This window comes from Cucurbita moschata, unplaced genomic scaffold (genome assembly GCF_002738365.1).
Source record: "Cucurbita moschata cultivar Rifu unplaced genomic scaffold, Cmos_1.0 Cmo_Scf00007, whole genome shotgun sequence".
Taxonomy (NCBI): Eukaryota; Viridiplantae; Streptophyta; class Magnoliopsida; order Cucurbitales; family Cucurbitaceae; genus Cucurbita; species Cucurbita moschata.
Genome location: NW_019268523.1, coordinates 5,005,923 through 5,026,849, shown reverse-complemented (window position 1 = coordinate 5,026,849; position 20,927 = coordinate 5,005,923). Strand labels below are relative to the sequence as shown.

Genomic DNA, 20,927 nt, shown 5'->3' with positions numbered 1-20,927 from the left:
CTTAACTACGTTATTTTAATTTAGGTATAATTTTTTTACATAAGTAATTCTTAATGAATTTTACGATTATAAATGTATTTTATCTAACATTTTTAATTTTAGTTTTATCATCATGTCAAAGGAGCATACAATATAACATACAACAAACAATTCATCTGACCAACATATAACATCCAACATTAAATTTACTAACATTTAAACATCGGTGTAGTTGTTGAGATTCTTAGGTATGCTTAAAAGATTCTTAAATTGATTTAAACTTAATAAAAATGTTTTAAATTGGTCTAAATCTCCGTTCTACTAAAAGTTCTATTGAAAGTTCTACAAAAAGTTCTATCGAAAGTTCTACTGAAAGTGATACCGAAAGTTCTATCGAAAGTTCTACGAAAAGTGATATCGAAAATTCTAATGATCTAGATGGAACTAAAAAGTACAGCATTTGTGGGTTGAATGAGAAAATTGTTATGGATTAAATTAGGAAGATGTAACTTATTGGACAAATTTTCTTGAATCGATCAAACTTTTTGTTTACTATTGACGTTGAATATTGACTATTGATTGTTGATTGTTGACCTTAATTAGTCAACGGTTGACAATTGTGAAATCCCAATTTGTTAGGAGGAGTCAAAAGTGAAAATTTAAAAAGAACAATATCTGCTGTTGAGATAGAGTTGTTACAACTATGGACTAAATCAAAACCAAAATAGAATTCAACAAGACTACGAATCTAGCAAGACGAGACAATAGATCTAGAACTAGTAGTAATTCACGAAACCTAGCATCAATCGTGCATGGTTCACGACAACGACGATGGATGGTGCATGTCACGACAAGGGAAGTGGAGGTCGCGGGGAGACAAACCATGCAAGCGTCGTCATTTGCCACCGCACGTGTATATAGCAAACGGGCAACGATCTTTTCCCCACGCAAGCGTCGTCATTTCGCTTATACCTACCAAATTGAAAGTTTAAAATTAGCTTATCAAACAAAGTTCACAAAGTATTCAAATTGAGACAAACAATGTTGTCCTTGTTCTCGGCTTAAACCTGAAGGTTACAACAGACCAGCGCCAACCAATTGCCAATTCATGTCTAGTAAGCGTCAAGCGAGTCCTTGGCGACATGTCGTCCTGGTCATGCTTTTCCTCACGCCCCACACCGTGTCGTTCCATCTGTGCTGTTATTTTCCCATTTTTGGAGAGGTGAGCCCACCATCACGTTTTTTTTCCTTTAATGGACAATGATATTCATGCTTTCCTTATTCAATGAAACTTATCCTTTTTAACTTTTTTTTTATAAGTTTGTGTATATTAGAGACAAAGCTCCACCAATCACATAACATTATATCAAACCATTGAAATGGTTAGCTCACATGTATCCACACTACCCGAGTTAACAATAGGTAAGGTCGATATACATTATTACCCTTCGTTCGAAACCTATTTTTCAAAGGGTTTTTGTTAAGATAAATATACGAGTGTGAATGTTATTTAGGATTTATGACACAACCCAAATTTTACCGTGGGCCATGACAAAAGGATAACGTGGGTGTAGTGTATATGCAAGAAAAATTAGATAACATCAACGTGAAAAATCATATATTTCAAAAGAAGAAAGTTTCAATCATTGAAAAGTTTTAACAATGAAGAAAAATGGAAGTTTGTGAAAGAAAAGAAGATAAAGATAGATGCCTTGGGACGGCTTTCCTCTCTGTGGCCATCTATGTTTCACAAACACGCCCTTTCCTCGACCCGTAGCATCACGCACCTCAAAATAAAATGTACAAGGGATGAGTATAAAAATTATACTCAATAAGTCATCTACTTATAAGGTCTCATCGCATTCCAGGCATAAGAGATTCCCACATACTTTTTCTTTGGCTCTAGGACGCATGGGTCTAGTCTTTCCCCATGAGGTCTATTTTGATTTTCCGTCCTTATAATCTAAACCCTAGTAGTTCCTTATGTTGCGCCGTGAATGACTAGTGACCCTCCTTGAGGTTGCTACCTCGTGCATGTTCTTTATGAGACTATATGGTATCTTATTTAGTGGGTTAGCTGACACCTCCCAAAGGTCCATAAAGTCACCCTCGTTTGGGGGGTGCGACACCACCCTTGTCTCATCCAGCTGTTGGGCTATACGACGTGGTCTCATGCTCCATCTGCGAAAATAGCTTAGCATCTATTGAGTCTTGATCAGAAACCTCTAGTCTTACCACGAAAGCTAGGGCCCATCTTCCCTTCTAAACCTTCTATTCTCATTACAGGTAAGAAAAGGGATACTGGGGCACCTGTTGACACGGTCGCACTACTCGCAGCATAAGTGGAACTTTTATGGTGGTTGTAAGCCGTGGTGGTTTGTTAGGCATCTGGGTTAGGTCTAAATTTAATAACGAACCAACCTAATCATAATTCCCTAGTCTAACATAAGTTTGGTTCTTTTAAATTAGTAGAGAGTGCGTATAATTCATACCTAAAATCATCATACAACATTACATGCATAATATTCACACATGCGTAACAGGGCAATAACATCTATTAAGCACCAAGAGCACAAATCACAAAATTCCATCCTCCTTTCAACATAATAAAAAACATATATACAGCGAAGCATAAAGCATGATAGCGTTAAGACAAACAATTTTGATATTACTACACATTATGCTATCATCCTCTAGTTAGTCCATATTACCTAAGTTCATTTCGTGGAGCTAACCACCTAAGGTAAATTTTACTAGTATGCACGCAATCCAAGCGAATCCTACAAGTATTTCTTGCCTAAATCCATATGGTGACTTACTTGTTTGTCGTGTGCCTTTCTACTCACGTTTCTTCACTAGGAGGGTGTCCAAAAGAATTAATTTTTCTCAACTAGGTCAGGCGCTTCCAACCCTACCATTTGAACACCTACCATCCAAATTGGAGGAAACACTCTAACATTCTTTGGGGAGGAAAAAATGCAACTAGTGTCACCTGCAACCAATATATGAAGCCAAGGGCGGCTCATAATTCTACCATGGGAACTTGGAGGAGAGAATTTATAGCGAGAAGTAATGTGTTGATTCGAAGCCACGTTGCAACGTTGTGGAATTTGGAGATATATGTTGATCTGAAGCTTATTGTTTTGAGGATTTTGGATATATTTAGATCTAAAGGTCTTGTTCTTCGATAAGGTTGTTTAGATCAAATTCCTGAGAATTACAATCAATTGAAATGAAATCAAATTGATTTGGGCATTTTGCATTTGTAAACTAGGGTTTGCATATCTAGGTGCTTACGAGGGTTCTTAGATTCAACTAGTTAGGGTTATAAGAAACCCATCAATCCAATGAGTAGCGCAACCCAAACTCGTCTACGACCCAAGTCCATCGCAACCGAAAACCTAGAACCACGCGGGCACGGCCCATGATCCTCGACCCAAACTACATCCATAGTGTGTCTTGACCTATGCTTCCACTTCGCATACTCGACTTGACTCGCTGACGTGACCCACACTGTAACGGATAAGATATTAAGAAAAAAAAAATCTGGGATCGTCAGCGAGACTGAAAACTCCGACAAGTTCGCACACGACCCACGAAGTGCGCCCAATCTCGGGGTCACCGTGAAAACCAAACCCGACCTTCAGCCACCTCCAAGACACCTGCAAGAAAGAAAAATAGTGAGAAAAACAAGAAAGACAAAGAGAAAACTGACGAAGCTCCAACGAAGCCAAACCCTACGAAATCGACGTCGAAACCTCTGATTTACGCAACGAAAACAATTCCAGAGACCTTTACACACCCCAGGGATAGATTTTTACGTTGCCTACACGTTGTACATCGTCGGGGAAGGAGGAAAGAACCTTGAATTTTTTAAACCTCTAAGATCTAGGAGTCTCGGACATTTTCAAGCCAAAATAACACCATAAACGGGATTAGGGGGAAGAGGAGACTCGATAACGAAAGGAAAAGTAGGAAAACGGTCATCAGAAATGGCATTTTCGAGGAGAGAGGGATCGTCGGAAAATTTCGGATGACCGGGCGAAGAAATCATAGGTTATTATAGGACATTTATTTCATAGTTGTTTTTCTTTTCTTTCCCTGGTATTCGTTATTCATGAGGTAATAAAAGACAAACTTATGTCGCATTTATGATAAGAGCCCATTTAAAGTAAATTCAGCATTTAAAGTATACTGATGACCTTACATAAAATAGGTAAAATTTAGAGTCGTTACACACTTTTTTTTAACCAACTAATCGGCTTGTTTCAGTTTCACGCACTTCGGGTCAACTATTCAGCTTGAGTTACTCTATTTCAGGCCTCTTCCACTATTTTTGGACCTTTTCTACCATATTTTACCCTTTTGAGATCTATTTTGCACTTGGAGGAGCATTTAAGGTCAATATGATCTCTGTTTGGTCAATTTAAGTTATTTTTGAAGTATTTAACTTATATCTTTGGATGAATTGAATTGTGTATTATGCCCTAACTTGATGACGGGTCTACATAAGTTAAATAAGACTTAGAGAAGCAAATCCAAACTAGTTTCAAGGATAATCAATAACTCCGGCCGAGGCCAAATAAGTAAGTGACTCTACTGTTAGCTTGGTTGGACAAAGTGTACGACATATAATGACACGTGCCTCATGACCTCTGCATGTGTCATGATTATGATTGTTTAGCATATGTTATGCTATGTTTTACTCTGTTACGTTATACTATGTTATGTCATGACATGTTATGCTATATTATGCTATGTTATGTTAGAAATTATGATATAATAAGATTATGCCATGCTTTGGAATCATGTTTATGATATTTGATAATCTATGATGCACAAACTCATACACTACGCCAGGTAAATTATGTTATGTATGAAAAATATAACAGGAATTACATATGCATATTTCAAAGACTCGTTATGTTATGAATGAATGGAGGTTTGACTTGCATCATAAACTTATGTCATGATTTTGAGTTATGGGGACCTCAAGTATCTAGGTGTGTCGTGTGGATTTAGATACTTTTCTGTTATGATTAATATGGATGCATACCTTATGATATTTATTTATGTTCGCTATGATATTATGTGGGCTATTTCCCTTCGTGGCGTCCGGTAGCATGAGGGCTCACTAGCCCGATGAGCCAGGCCTAAGGGGTACGTATACGAGCTCGGCTAGTGAGTCTATGTGCGCGTATGTGAGCCATATGTAGGAAAATACTACACATCCAACCTTGTCCGGACTGGAAAGCAGAGTCCAAAGGCATACAATGATATTTTTATGAAACGATAGGTCCCACAATATTGCATGTGATGACATTTTTTGACTCCAATAGTGGGTTACTTACTGAGTTTTTCTTAAAATACTCAAGCCACGTGCTACTCTTGTTTTAGGTAAAGATAGGACACCCTTGTACAGATGACAATATCGAGGTAACAGCCATGGGACGGAAGCTTGGGTCGATGCATTCATGTTTTTTGTGATCCTTAGGATATACATGACATGCATGTAGTGACGACCTTATTTCCAAAAGTAAAATAAGGTCGTTACAACACACAACATAGACTTGTTCCAATCAAAACATGCTTAACTTTGAAGTTTCTATCATTGAGCCACCGAAAAGGAAGGTGCGCCTTGTTGGTATAGGCAATAACTTTCAATTCTTTTAAGTTTTTCTTAACCATCTTATCATCGGGATCACTTTCATTCACACGTTTTCTTAGTTCACTCATGTACCCCTCTGTTACTTAGGTGTCACATACCACATGCCTACCAGCTTCCGCATTGGTTCGTCCCCAAACTATATTTTAGTGAGAGAGGTCTTGCTCTGATACCATTTGTAATGATTCATGTCCAAGATTTAAATAAGGATTTGACATCGATGGCCCCGACATCCTCCTGCATCCCCTACAACATGGTTAGATTACTTACTTACTCCTCGCTTTTAAGAGTGAAGACTTTGCCCATAGATGAGTTCTTCCAATGATTTGTCCTCATTCAAATGCATCCTAGAAAAAAAAAGGTCACCAAACACATAGAATTATTCCAAACAAATTACACTTAACTTTGAAGTTCCTGTTATTGAGCCATCGAAAAGGAAGGTCCACCTTGTTGATATAGATAGTAACTTTCAATTATTTTATCTTTCTTCGCCACTCTATCCTTAGGATGGCGCTCAGCTTCCATCACGGCTTATGTATCTTTCATTTATTGCTCTTTCAATTTAGTACTCTTTTCATATCTTTGTAATTTATTTGATTATAAATAGAAAACTTTCACACCATTTAGGTTGGGTGGTTTCAGCAAATATTTTCACAGCTTCCTCCACGGATGAGATTCACCTTGTCATTCTTGTAACTAATTTGAAACTCCTCTCATTAATAAAGTATCTAGACTTCCCATCTAATGAAAAATACTATAAAATTTATTCCATAACAATGTTTTTTTTCTTTTTCCACGAGCGTTCTTAGTATGCCTTTTTTTTAATATTAAAAGTTATTCCAAACATACCTTAAAAATTGCAAGCAAACGAGCTTCTGAAATAAGGTTTTATATGAATAAATATGTATATATATATATATATACTAATTCTAAATAAATAAATAAATTCCAATTTCTCTAATCTATCTATCTCCCAAAGTGCAAGGCCTTTGGTGCAATTTTCATTAGCCTTCCCAATGTGTTCGGAGAAAACTTTCTAGCGAATAGGAAGCAAACACCTGTCCCCTCCGTTTTACTTTTCGTACACTCAGTTTGATTCCTTAGCCTCTGTAAAAGCTCCACGTGGATATCTGACCGCGAGAATCTCGTTGGATGTGGGCCACCCTTTGACCAGTCAACCCAAGTCAAACTCCTATTAGCATTCCTGTCCCAGCCCAAAACATTGACCAAGGTGGGCATGTAGTGTTCATCGGAGTAGCATTGGCCTTTGCAATACTTTACGAAGACAGGGAAGTATTTCCGGTCAGAGACGACGGCAACGGCGGTGTCTCTGTCCATCTCGAACCACTGCGAGCCTTTCCGCCATTGTTTTAGGGAGATGGGTGGGAACATCTTAGCCCTATATCGGCCACGACCGACGTTGCTTGGCTCATCATAGCTCATAATGAAGCTTTTCATGGTGGAGTTCATGAGGAAAGAGTAGACAGTGGAGAAGTTGAAAAGAGGAATGCAGGCTTCCGAGAGAAGAACGAATCGCTCGTTTGAAATATCGAGGAGGGCGTTTGAAATTAGGCGTCGCTCTGCCTCGATCATGTTCACTTTTCCCCATCCCACTTGCTGCAATTCACATAAGAACAAATTGGGAACAAATATCACGTCATTGTAGAGAGTCGTGATTTTTAACAATATATACATAAAACACAGATAAATTTTGAACAAATGGGGGTAAAATAAAGCTAACCTTGCTCGGAATTCTGCGACCATGAAAAACAGGGCTTTCGGGGAAAGAATGATTATAAGAAGGATCGGAGTGAATGTAAACCGAGTAAAGCCCTTCATTTCCCTTGAAGAACTCTTCCCAAAGAGGCGCCAAATACATCGGCCCTCTTGTCAAGAACATGAACGCCACCTTCGGAACCCGCCGGAACGGGAATTCCCGAATTCCGGCCGCCATTGAAGCCCTCCACAAAAGCTCCTGATCCTCCATGTCGTGCATTACTTCCGGCGGTTTCAAATACTCCTCCAACCCCACCCGGGGTCCGGTCACCGGGGAAGAAATCGAAGGAGGGATCTGAGTGAGGTTTAAGTTGATGGAGAAATTTGAGAGATAGAAAGTGAGGAAAACTCCGGCCGTGATTCCGGCGGTGAAGAGGAGGATGTAAGGGACGACGTTGAAGAAGCTAAGATGGATATGGATCAGCTTCGGGCTTTGAATTTGGCTCTTCATTTTTGCCAAATCTTTGAAACCTAAATCGGAAATTGACCGGACGGCGCTTGATCGGAGGTGAGGCTGCGGCGGAGAGGGCAGCGGGGTAATCACGGGGAGATGAAGCCGATTGAGACGATACTGGCTCTTATTATAATTTCTTATGAGCAAATATATTTTTTTAAAATTAAAAATATATATTTTTTTAAAATTAAAAATATATATTTATTTGGGGAAAATAAAAATGAAGAAATTGTGTGTAAATTGCGTGTAGGTCGGGACTTGGAAAACCGGTGTGGAAAAACACTCCACCGCCGTCTGACGCGCTTTGATTAGTACTTTTATTTTAGTTTCACAAACCCCACCGCCAGTCGCCGCCGCCCGGCCACCGGTTTTGACACGTGCTGTTTGGTTCCAAACTTCCACGGTCAATTTCTGTGGACCCCATATTTAATATTTAAAAATAAAAATTAACCATTAAAATAAAAAGACAGTTAATTTGATTTTTCTTCTTAATTTTTAAATATTTTAAGTCTGGATTTTTTAGGTTGCCTTAGTATTATAATCTTTTTTTAATAATTTTATCTATTATATTTAATAAATTCTTAAAATTTTAAAAAATGTCTCATAAATGAGAGATTTAAATTGGCAACCATTTTAAAATATTCAGTTTCTTCCATTTTTTAAAAACACTTGTACAAGTAGCTCTCAAAATCCTTCCTATTTAAAAAATAATAATTTAAAATTAATTACAAATTAATATAAAACAATAAAATTCGATGACCAAAATAGTTATACAAAAGTACATACTCAAAACTAATACACGAAAATCAAGAGACTTGAATCTATCTCCACCCGTAAAGCCCCACAACTCGTACACGTCGTTGCCTTAACTGCTTTGTCTAGCTTTCATTTAAAAGCATGAACGAGTATAAAAATACTTAGTAACTTACTTGTAGGTTCTTAATTCGTTCTTGAATGTCTTTTAGTTTGTTAGGTTGTTCGGGTATCCTATTTGTACTTAGAAGTCTCATCTCTAAGTTAATACGCTCTTTTAGGCTATCCCCTAGGTTAATTTAAGCTACCGAAGCTTAACTTAGGGTAACAGTGCAAAATCCATCAAGTTCTTATTAAAAGATCATCACTGGTCCATCAGGATTACCATAATAATTGTATGAACCAATTTTTTTTAGATATTTTAAGAATAAATATCTAAATATTTTAGGAACGAAGATTTAGGTATCGAGGTATTTTAGAAATTAGACGTCTCAATAGGAATAAAGATTTAGATATTTTAGTTTTTATAATGTCGTCTTCTTGATTGGTCTTAATAAAACTATGTGAATGTTTCTATTTTCCAGTAGGTTCTATCTTTAGCTGATAAGACAGAGTGTTGCGTGATCGTCTTAACGAAGGGTGCGAGTGTTTTCCATATTCTAATGCTTCATGATTAGCTGTTTAGTCTCTTTCATCATCATTTATCCTAAACTTACGTATCATAAGTATTCGAGACAGGACTCCGTCATATGTTTCGACCCATACTTCTCAACATACTGTTATGGACACTATTCGTAAATATCATTAAGGAGGGAACGACCCTAGTAGGCCCCATTAAGTCAATGTCATTAAGGAGGGAACGACCTTCGTGCTTACCAACATTCATCTACCTATGTCATCTCTTGCTCTCATTCGAACAAGATGATGATTAGGGAATGGTTGGAGATCACCTAACCGCATCAACTAGACACTGATATGGCTCTATAAAGTTCGTCCATCTTAGGGCTCAACCTTATAAATACCAACTCATAAATCATATAGGTACAAATGTGGATCCATGGCGATTAGGACAAGTTCACTGTTAGAGGTTAAATGACGTTGACCCATTGTTAGATACTAAAATGCTATACAGACCTTCGACAATCGAAGTGAGTTCACAATTAGGGGTTAGTTCACATACTCCAAATTGTTCTTATATAACTATGTAAACTTATTATGAATAAAAATACAGTAAAGTAAACTAATCATAAATAGCCTAATCATGCTTTCAGTTAAGTAAATTTTCGTCCATTGGATTCGACTATTACATACTACAAATTCTTCCAAGCTCTTTCAAAAGGTAATATATTAAGAAAAGAGACCAGCACCATTGGGAATAGATCGAAAACTCGGCAAAAATAAGCTAAAACATGCAAGACTAGAAAAAATCGGTTCAATTGGCCTAGACCAGCTCGTCCAATCGAACCGAGTTGGACTGGTCATCCTCTACCTCAAAAAATCATCCTTTCTCGTCAGTGAATTTCAATTCATTTCCTTCCTTCGTTAAATTATCCAGATTTCTACCTCAATAATTTCTATCCCTTCAACAATTATCATGCACAAATTCCTTACGAGACATATGTTACATTCATAAAGTTCATGCTTATTATACATAGTACATCATGGTGTCTCATAAGACATAAATATGATGACGTCAATTTAGCAATCATAATCAGACAGAAAAGTAAGTACAATCATCACATAGCTCATTCAAATATCACAAACATAAATAATCAACATAAATAAGACCACATGTACAAGTTATTTATGTATCAAACAAAATTTTCTAATCTAGCTCATACGTGTTTCAATAGTAAGTTCACTTATAATATGATGTTTCAATCATTTAATTATTCTAAAATAAACTTTAAATAGGGTTAAACATTATTAATTTTCGTTCACGTGCTACTTTCAAAAAATATTATATATATTATTGTTTTTTCAAGAAAAAATAAAAGAATAAAATCATCTCACAAAGTAAATTGAAAACATATATTATTTTTGACGTATTTCTTGTTCCTAAAAAAAATGAGACACGGAAAGTTATTTAAATGAAGACAATTTTGTCGTAAGGTCAAAAGTGATTTAAAAGTGTGTGACGTAAAGATACCAATTTGATGAATATGAAAGCAATCTGTTGGTAGCCTACTACCCATTCTAATAAACACAACCCTTTCTAGGCTACCAAAATTAAAGTCCAGCTACTCTAAGTCTAAGCTAAAGACTTTCTTTTTCAGTTGATTCTGGTTACATCGACCTCGCTCACAGTGGATGATTCTCATGGGACAAGTGTGAGATTCCACATCGGTTAAAAAGGAGAACAAAGTATTTCGGGTGTGGAAACTTCTCCTTGTGAGATGAGTTTTAAAACTTTGAGGGAAACCCAAAAGGAAAGGAAGACAATATCTGTAGGCAGTGGGTTTGGGTTATTAGAAATGGTATCAGAGTCAATCATCGAGTGGTGTGCTAGCTAGGATGCTGGCCCCACCAAAGGAGTAAATTGTAAGATCCCGCATCAGTTGGAGAGGGGAACGAAATATTCTTTATAAGGGAGTGGAAGCCTCTTCCTAACCGTCATATTTTAAAACTTTGAAGAGAAACGTACAAGGGAAGTCGTGAAGAGGACTAAATGAACAGGGTGGATTAAATGAATACCTTTCATTATAGATTTTCGTAAGTATTGGGTTCAAACACTTGATCATGACTTATTTTGTTACCATATTCGTCTCTTATGGTGGAGGTCTTGACCGCCTTCAAATGATACGTTAAGGGTCATGTATCATGAGGGGATGTACCCAATTTGGTTCGGTTCGGTTCGATTCTAAATTAAATGGGTTCTCTGGTTAAATCTGAAATAAAGAACTAGGCGGTTGCAGACAAAGACAAATGAAGGACAAAGAGGGGAAGAAATAGAATTTAGACCATTTCCACAAATAATTCTTCGCAGAAATTTATACAGATTCCCATCAAATCTTGAGAAACCCTAGGTGTCATTTGCTTTCCCATTATTTTGAATCATTTTGCGTGAGAAGGCCGTTTGTTTGTTGATTGGATCCTAGCCGACGGACAATTACTTGCTCTGGTTAATTTTCCGAAAATATAGCTCAATCCGAAATTGGCTTTCAGGTTAATGCTTTTTGTAATTTGTTTTTCGTCTCTTGAATTTCGACATTTTCTTCTTCAAATTCGGTCGCCGATTTTTGATTATTACAGCGATTTGAGAGGATACAGAGCTTTCCTCCGTCCAAAGGCACCGAGAGTGGGAGAGTTAGAGAGGGAAAAAAAGAGGGAATGAAGACGGGTTCGAAGTCGGAAGGACCTTCGGCTCCAGCGCTTCGACGGGACCCGTACGAGGTTTTAAGCGTATCCAGGGATTCCACTGATCAGGAAATCAAGTCTGCTTATAGGAAGCTTGCTCTCAAGTAATTCTCTTGCTCTACGCTCCGTATGACTGAAACTTGATCTGTTTTAGTTGATATTTAATCATAATTCTTTCTCACCGTCAATAACGAATAGGAATATGCTGTATACTAGTGCACAATTTGAGATGTAAGAAGATTATTATTAATTCAAGCTGGATTCATTTTAAAGAATCTACAGTGTTCTTCGAATGCCGCTTGATGGTAGTATCTAAATCATTGCTAGGAAGATGGAAACTCCATTTCTTTTTGTCTATTCAGCATGTTTGGAACTGTAATAGTGACTCATATTCAGTCGTGTTCCAGTTCAGCTAGGCTCCAGATACACTAACATTAAATTATGAATTGCTGTGGGTGGTTACAGCATGAGATTTCAGATGCATTAAATTTAATTACACATTTCTATTGCCTTCATTCCAATTTGAGTTATTAATTACAAAAAGAAATAAGATTGTTTTGATCTTTTGAAACATCTGTCTGCAAAGTGATTCTTACCCCAAAACAATTTGGCAGATATCACCCAGATAAGAATGGCAGTAACCCTGAAGCTTCAGAACTTTTTAAGGAGGTTGCATATTCTTATAGCATCCTATCTGATCCAGAGAAGAGAAGGCAATATGACAGTGCTGGCTTTGAGGTGCTTGTCTCCTTGTCACCATCTACTTATTCTGATGCTTTGTAATATTAGGTTTATATTAACAATACTGGAAAATGTACTTCATTACTTCCAAGTTCAAGATTTATTTACTTCTGAGGGTCTTTATATAGCTGTAGACATTTTTCCATCCCATACACAGTATCTTATTCTGTAATCAATGTGTTCAGGCCCTTGATGCTAGTGGCATGGATATGGAAATAGACTTATCCAATCTTGGAACTGTCAATACCATGTTTGCAGCTTTGTTCAGGTGACACATTTATTGAGTAATTTACTGATTTAGTCGTCTAGATTTTTCTTGATCACTTTTATTTTTTTATTTTCTTTAGCAAGCTGGGTGTTCCTATTAAGACTACAATTTCTGCTAATGTTCTTGAAGAAGCTCTGAATGGAACTGTCACAGTTAGGCCTCTTCCTATTGGAACATCAGTTAGTGGCAAGGTGCATCACATGTAGCTTACATCAAGATGGTACCAAAGCAGCAACATTTCCAGCAGTTCTTCTGATATCTTGTTATATCTGTGTTTTATTATAGGTGGATAAGCAATGTGCTCACTTTTTTGGTGTGACAATTAACGAGGAGCAAGCTCAAGCTGGAATTGTTATAAGGGTTACTTCAACTGCACAAAGTAAATTCAAGGTGTAGTTTTACCAGTAATTTTCAACTAAATGGGTCTCCTCTGATATGCACTTTTCCCCCTTGATTCTTGGTCTTGTTCTACTTGTTTGTGCATCCACTTTGTTTAGCTAGTTCATGTTTCTGATTTTGGTGCTATATTTTTTCATTCCAGTTGCTCTTTTTTGAACACGATGTCAGCGGCGGTTACAATTTGGCCTTACAGGTATTACCTTTAAAAGTGTATCTGTAATTTTCCTCATTTTTTAATTGATATAGGTTAAGCTGTGGGTATTTTCTCCTGTTGGATGGCAATTAAAATCTGATCTAGGTGCTATCATCAAGCATTGTCACTCTAGCATTTTTTGTTGGTGTGTAGCCAATTATTGGACGATGCATATAAAAAAAGCACCATTTACTTCGAACTGTGTTTTATAGGAGGTTCTCCATGAGTAGATGGATGAAATCTTACCATATCAGTCACTTGGATCCCAACTTGTAAAATTGTTGCGAGTCAGTTTGTATTAGAAAGCTAAGATTCAACTTCGTATTATATTGACTTTACTTCTGTGGTTTTTCCATTGCTTTTCCATACAGGAAGATAGTGAGAAGTCTGGGAAAGTAACATCTGCTGGGTTTTACTTTTTGCATTTTCAAGTGTACAGGATGGATTCCACTGTCAATGCGGTATTGCAAGTTCAAACTATGTAGTTTACTAATGTTTCCTACACTTGATGGTTGAATGGATTCTCGTGTTGTTGTAGTTGGCAATGGCTAAGGACCCTGAAGCTTCTTTCTTCAAGAGGTTGGAAGGTCTTCAGCCTTGTGAGGTCTCAGAGCTAAAGGCTGGCACCCATATTTTTGCTGTTTATGGTCTTAACTTAGATTTCTTAATTCATCTTTCAAATTTTGTTCTGTTTGGTGTTAACTGCTTTTTTGACATCTTTCTTGTTTATTCAGGAGATAACTTTTTTAAGACTGCTGCATATACTATTGAGGCACTATGTACAAAAAATTATGAAGAGACAACAGAAAAGCTGAAAGATATTGAGGCTCAAATTTTGAGAAAGAGAAATGAGCTACGCCAATTTGAGACAGAATACCGGAAGGTGTTGAAATCTTCTTCTTCTCCTTCCCTCCCTCTGGTCAATCTCACTCTACCCACTACCTGGTAATTTTGTGATTTACGTATTAATTGCTTTGTTATGATGTTCCATAGGCATTAGCGCGTTTCCAAGAAGTGACCAACAGATACAATGAGGAAAAGCAGTTTGTAAGTTTTCATGGCTCATTCTTGTAATTTAGATCATGTTTTTTATGTTTTGGTTTCTTAATATGTAGGCCGAACAATAAAGTTACCTTATATGTCCATGGATATCAACACTTCTGTTGCTAACATGGAAGTGGCAATTTATTGAAGTCGTATACCCTCTGGTTTCTCAATCAACTAGCATTCTTATAAGATGATGGAAATGTTTTATTTTATTTTTCTTCATTATCGTTTCCTTTTCATTTTAATTATAATTTCAGATAGCTTAACTAGATCATTCTACGGGTTGATTTTCAGTTATAGACTTTTGGATTACTTCCATAGGCCAGAGGAGATGAGTTTTAATTCTTTCATTATTTGATATGTGAAATAGCTTGCAGTTATTTTGTTTAGGCTTTTGTAGTTCACGGTTTTAGAATTTAGGCGCCTTCTCCCCCTCTCTCAAATCAAGGGAAGGGAAAAGAGGAATAACAGGAAATGGCTTAGGATTTCTGAAATCAAATGAACAGCATCCAAATAAGAAGAAATTCAAAAGGGATGAAAGGGACGCTGTTATGTGATTGTGGGAACCAGTAGAAAATATTGTTTAGAGATCATGGCTCTCTGCCTGTTAAATTGGTAGCTGCACCACAGATCTTTTGCTTCTTCTAAGACATGTCATAGATCTGAAAGACTTGAAGAGTATTATACCCATGGATTTAATTATTTTCTTTGATTACACTACCAATTAGCTACCTTGAAGAAAATTGCAAGAGTCAAAAATTGGCCGAAAGATTGAGAAAAAGGGCTAAAGTGAGGATGTTTCTGTTATCACTGCAAATTTAAGAAGTTCAAATTCTTTACTTCAAATGTCCGATATTTGTTTGATATATGTCCGCAAGTGTCCAATACATTTTTTTATGCAAATGTTTGACACGTGTGAACTTCACTTTGTTCGGCCAATGACCGGTATGTGCTAAACATATATTAGACACATGTCCAATTAAGTGTTTTGAGTCTGTGTTCTGGGATGGGTATATTGAAGGGCATGTACTTAAAGATATTTACTAGAGCGACATCATGTGTGAAGTTAGAGCTGCTTTTGAAAAATTTCAACAGTAGCTTAGCAGGTGACTTAAAAGGATCTTATTGTTTTTTGTTACATTTTTAGACACATTCTTAGATTTGAATTTTTTTCTCTTCTCACACAGTCTAATTGGGTGGGCACCTACTTTTGGGAGCACTTGTGGTTGGAGATATAAACCTTTTTAACCAGAGTGTCTGACACATATTGGGCATGTATACATTAGCCAAACTAAAGTGTCCTTGCTTCTTAGATGAGAGCACATCTTCTCTTTCGCTTGAATTTTATCCTTTATTGGGGAGTTCATCCAAAGAGAAGAAGTGTTCAACATATGTCTAATGAATGTCAAAATTATATTCAATTCGTTCGACCAATATCTAATATTTGTCTATTTTGTTTAACAAATGTCCAATTAAGTGTTTGAGTGTGTGAAATATGTGTGTGTTTCATAATTGGGTTATAAGAGTAGGTATACTGAACGTTATCTACTTAATGTATCAATGAGAGCAACATCTTATGCAAAGTTAGATATGCCTTGGCAAAACTTTGATCGAAGCCCAACATCAAATGATGTGAAAGGATATTTTTTATTTTTTATTTTTTATTTTTACATTTATAGATAAATGATAGGTTTGAATTTTTGGATCATCTCATGTTCTTATTCATTATTCGTTCACTTGGAAGATATGGTCAGACATCTTTTACCTCCTTTGGTTTGAGCGTTGCAACATCGATTGATTCCCTTGACTGGCTAAAGTTTCTGGCTGCTCAATCTACAAAAGCCACCTTTTGGCCGTTTATTGTAAGGGCTATCATTTGAATGATTTGGGGCGAGAGGAATTGGAGGATCTTCCAAAAGAAAGAAAGCCCACTAGAGGAAGTTTTAGATTTATCTCTTTTCTTGAACAACTATAGCTTAAGTTTTCTCTTACACAAGGGAGAATTCTCTTGCATCTCATTGGATGAGTCTTTGATATTGTGGGATTTCATTTCATCAACGAAATTTATTTTCTATAAAAAAAAAAAAAAAAAAAAGAAAAAAAAGAAAAGAAAAAGAAAAGAAGAGTTGTGGATCATCTTACACCAGGTAGTTGGGTTATAGGCCCCTATGTTTTCTGTTTCCTCATTTATACACCTTTCCCTTATGAGAAATCATTCCTTGGCATCTGTCCTTTTTAATTGGGAAAATATATCTTCTCTTTCTCTTGGGTTCTGTTGTCTTTGTTTGATAGGAACTGACAGATATTTGAGCTATTTTATCCTCGATTCGGGAGTTTTGTATAGGAAAATAGGATTTTTGTAGTTGAGGTCCTAGTCATTTTGGTGTTTTTCGTACAATTCCTTTTGTGTCAGTGAATCCCTCTCCTTCTAATGGGACTATCTCTACCTCGTCGTGAAAGATAAAATTTCTCAAGGAGGATAAGTTCTTTGTAGTTGGCTCACCAATGAACTTAGCTGTCCAATTAGCAGCACCAAATGTCTGCCTCGTTGGGTGTCAAATATCCCATTGAGCTTATTGTCATTTAGTTTTGTAATTTAGTTAAATTGGTGTTTTAGTTAACTACTTTTAATTAATTTGCCAGCGTGTATCAAAGGATTTTTTTAGTAATTTCGATTATCTTATAAAAGAACAAGATAGCTGCACTCAGATTTTATGGGCCAACTTTTCTTTTTGATATCAGGCATTCTTGAGTCTCCTTGCAATGCATGAGTTTTAATTCTAATCCATCCTCGTTAGCTTGGTATTAACATGACTTGTAATGGATTGCATTACATTTTTTAAATTTAACTTGCTGTATGGTATTGTGGTTGAGAAGCTTTGCTCCTATTTTTCATTTTTGTTGCCTGTGGTCTTTTCTGTGTTCATCATATTACTGGATGAATATACTAGGCATCCTAGGACTCCAGACAAGGCATTGTTCAATTACTTTAATGAGTTGTCAGAAATATAGGACTACATTAACCCCTTTGAATTAGCTGTTCATACAACATTGATTCGGCAGGGTGGTTAGAATGGGTTAGTAGTGTAGAAAATAATTGCTTAGATAGATTCAACTAATTGATCAAGATGCATCAATGATTCCGCAGCTTGGAGTTGACCCTTGGAATCCAAACTGGAAGGGGTAGGGTCTATGTTTTGATTGCATATTAAGTGCTTGAGCACCATGCCATTTTCAATGAAAAAGACAACCCTATCATAGGTATCAAACTTCCATTGCGTGTGGAAAATCAATTTTGTTGGACTAACCCGGTGCTTTCCAAGATGTAAGAATCGACCAAATGGAGAAGGTCAATGTTCTTCCATAAATCCAACAAAATATTCTCATAAAAAAGAAAACAGCCAACAAAATCTTAAAACTAGAGGTCAGATAAACCTCAGGAGATAACAAGTAAATATAGTTTAAATTCTCTTTTGAGAGTTAACTGCTGTCCAAAGGAAATTCCTCATGCATGGGACCCTACCATGGTGAACGTCGTTACTAGAACAAAATCTTCACATGGACCTCCTCGCTGGACCTTAAGGTCAATGCATTGTCAATGCATACGTCAGAGGTCAAGTTGAAAAATCTGTTACTTCCACTTGTATGCAATTCTTCTCTAATAGTCTTACAACATCTTTAGCCAAGTGAGGATTGTCAAATTCGCTTGAAGGATGACAAGAAACACCCGTGTTTACTCAGTAAGAAACTGTTTCCATTGAAAATTTCATCAAAGCAAAGACTTAGTCTTGGCATCATGCATCCATGAAGGGCTAAATCTACTTGTCATGATAAGATGGACATGGGCCAGACAACAACTCCATTAGAGTGCTTGAAACTCTATGCATTGGAAATTATGATATCTATATGTGTAATTGTGAGTAAGACTGCGTGGTTGAAATGCTTGAATGCCATTTCCATCAAAATTAGGAATGACGGGGAATTTGGGAATTGGGAATTTAGTTGGACGTTGTCCGTAAATCCTTTTGTTGTTATTTCCTCATCTTTATCCTGTCGAACTGATGGTCACTTGAAGAGTATCATTTGGATAACATAAACCCAGGTGGATTTTGAACTTTAGAATACATTTCAATAATTGGGATGAACAATGTGGATTGTGCTGATCGGTAAGTGGTGAATGTGAATCTTGGTGCTGCTTTCTAATTTAGAGTACTGTCGGGGAGCTTGGGTGCTTTTTCCAGCATCTCTTTTTATTGGTTTAAAAGGAAAGTAGAGCGTATGTGATTTAATTCCATCAGTGCCTCTGTTTTGGAAACCTGGAAGAACGCAAGTCATAGAAATTGAAGATTAAAGAAAAGATAATAACATTTGGGATTTGATTAGCTTGTTTTTAAGATTATTGGATTGATAACCATTTGGTTTCTAGAAATTGTGTCTATTTTCTCACTATTTCTTTACATTGAGTTCATTTTTTTGTAGGGAATTCTTGGCCAAAGACAAAAATAAGTCGTCAAAAACTACTTTTTGTAGTTTTCAGAACTTGGGTTTTTATAAGCTTAGTTTTCAAAAAACAAAAATGAAAAACTAAACATAAAGTGTAGGGCCTCAGTCAAAGGGTTTAAGTTTTTTGTTTCATTTCTTGATTCAATATATTCTTATATTCTCTCTTTTGACCTTTCCGGTTGGAGGGTAAACTCTGTTTTGCATAGTTTATTGTTTCTTTTTATCAAATGACAATGTTGTTTATGTAGATCGTATAAATATGCCATGGCTCTCTCTCTCTCTGAATTTCTGAAGATTTTGAAATTCAGGTGGACGAGCTTCTTAAACAACGGGATGGCATACACGCTTCATTCACTGTCACAAAATCATCGAATCACATAGGAGCTGGTGCTACGAGTAATGGAACTAGTAGTAAATCTACTGGCGACGATTCAAAGGTCGATAATCAAGGAGAAGATGGAACCTCCGATGAAAAAGATAAATCTTTTAAAAAGAGATGGTTTGGTATGCCTCGGGGATCTGACAAAAAGCTCGGATGAAAGAATCATCATCATCGGTTAAGGTTCATTTTCTCTTTCCCCAAACACATCAACAAACAGAAACTTCCAACCATTTTGTCTTGTAGAAATCAATGGTCAAATTGGTGCATCCATGCTTGTCATACTTGGGTCTCCGTTTTGGTGTATTATGCTTTCAGGGGCTCAACAAAATTCGCCATTCTTTCTCCCAAAAGAGTTGAGGTAAGCTATTTATTAGGCATTACAATATGCTTTTCAAAGACATAGCCAAAATATACTAAGTTTGTGTGTAAATAACTCAAATGCATTCATATATTAAATTGGTTTGTGTTGGATACATTATATTTTTTGCTGCCTCATGTTTTTTTTTTCTTATCGACATGACGTTTTCGATGATTAACATCAAAGGTGAGCCTAAATTTTGGTGATTAGTCGGTGATTGAGAATATAATTTGATAGATGAAACTAAAAGGCTGTGATTGAGTAATAATTTTTCATGTCGGTATTGGGTCTGGCAATTGGTTTTTCTTTCTTTTTTTTTTTTTTGTTTTTTTTTTTTGTTGAAGTTTTGGTATTAAAATATTTTTGTTTGTATTTATTTTAAAAGGAAAAGTCTTCCATATATATTTTGTTTGTTTATACAATTATTATACATCCTCACTCTCACATAACCATCAAGGATAATTATGATCAAATAAGATAATAGCAATAGTTTGAACTTCCCACAAACTCTTCACATAACCATCAAGGATAATTATGATACTTATGAAAGACTTAGGTTAGAATATCTCACTTGGTATCCTTCCAAGAATGTGGAATAATTAATTGCGTTAGCTCTTGATTATCACTATCCCTAATTTCTAATCTCACCCACCTCCACATTAAATATAATAAACGCAACATAACTGCATTAACAAAGTTTTCTTTTTTATCCTTTCTATGTAATAATATCTCCAAATTTACCATGGTAAATTGTTATATCCACGGTAGAATTACTGGGCTTGAGGAACAGTCGAAGTCATACCCAATCAAAAAAGGATGTTATCCAAACGGATTTCAAGTAATAGTAGTAAAACATGACCCGTTGATCTTTGAGACGATTAGGTGACACACATACTCTATGAAACACATTGCTTGAAATCAGAGGTTTGTTCTAGTCGCCCAAGTGATTAAAAAGAAAACATCGACATAAAGAAATGTATTCAAAGAAGAAGCATTAAAATAATCCCCCTTAACTTTCTTTTACTGAAATATGTTTTTTTTCTTTATGTCGA

The 20,927-nt window shown here is 36.3% G+C and overlaps 2 protein-coding genes across 3 annotated transcripts; one reads left to right on the top strand and one right to left on the bottom strand.

Moving 5' to 3' along the window:
• Window positions 1-6,573: 6,573 nt before the first annotated feature.
• LOC111445363 lies at window positions 6,574-7,982 on the bottom strand. Its single transcript, XM_023083700.1, has 2 exons — window positions 7,386-7,982; window positions 6,574-7,261 (listed from the first exon to the last, which is right to left on the bottom strand). Exons 1-2 carry the CDS (start codon window positions 7,869-7,871, stop codon window positions 6,611-6,613), a joined length of 1,137 nt encoding a protein of 378 aa, XP_022939468.1. The 5' UTR covers window positions 7,872-7,982; the 3' UTR covers window positions 6,574-6,610.
• Window positions 7,983-11,558: 3,576 nt separating this feature from the next.
• On the top strand, window positions 11,559-19,995 carry LOC111445252 (chaperone protein dnaJ 15-like). Of its 2 annotated transcripts, none has more exons than XM_023083523.1 (12): window positions 11,559-11,792; window positions 11,917-12,088; window positions 12,599-12,722; window positions 12,911-12,993; window positions 13,073-13,184; window positions 13,279-13,383; window positions 13,535-13,585; window positions 13,957-14,046; window positions 14,124-14,232; window positions 14,320-14,468; window positions 14,579-14,632; window positions 19,444-19,995. In XM_023083523.1, the coding sequence occupies exons 2-12, from the start codon at window positions 11,958-11,960 to the stop codon at window positions 19,672-19,674; spliced, it is 1,239 nt and encodes a 412-aa protein (XP_022939291.1). In that variant the 5' UTR covers window positions 11,559-11,792; window positions 11,917-11,957; the 3' UTR covers window positions 19,675-19,995. The 2 variants fall into 2 exon arrangements, with proteins under 2 accessions (XP_022939291.1, XP_022939290.1); XM_023083522.1 differs by having other exon boundaries at window positions 11,880-12,088.
• The last annotated feature ends 932 nt before the right edge of the window (window positions 19,996-20,927 follow it).

Excerpts from the sequence above, each read along its gene's own strand:
- LOC111445252 (XM_023083523.1), top strand. The coding sequence starts at position 11,958 with ATGAAGACGGGTTCGAAGTCGGAAGGACCTTCGGCTCCAGCGCTTCGA. Across the intron at positions 12,089-12,598 it reads TATAGGAAGCTTGCTCTCAA|ATATCACCCAGATAAGAATG; the intron begins GTAATTCTCTTG and ends ACAATTTGGCAG. Across the intron at positions 12,723-12,910 it reads ATGACAGTGCTGGCTTTGAG|GCCCTTGATGCTAGTGGCAT; the intron begins GTGCTTGTCTCC and ends CAATGTGTTCAG.
- LOC111445363 (XM_023083700.1), bottom strand. The coding sequence starts at position 7,871 with ATGAAGAGCCAAATTCAAAGCCCGAAGCTGATCCATATCCATCTTAGC. Across the intron at positions 7,262-7,385 it reads GTCGCAGAATTCCGAGCAAG|CAAGTGGGATGGGGAAAAGT; the intron begins GTTAGCTTTATT and ends TGTGAATTGCAG.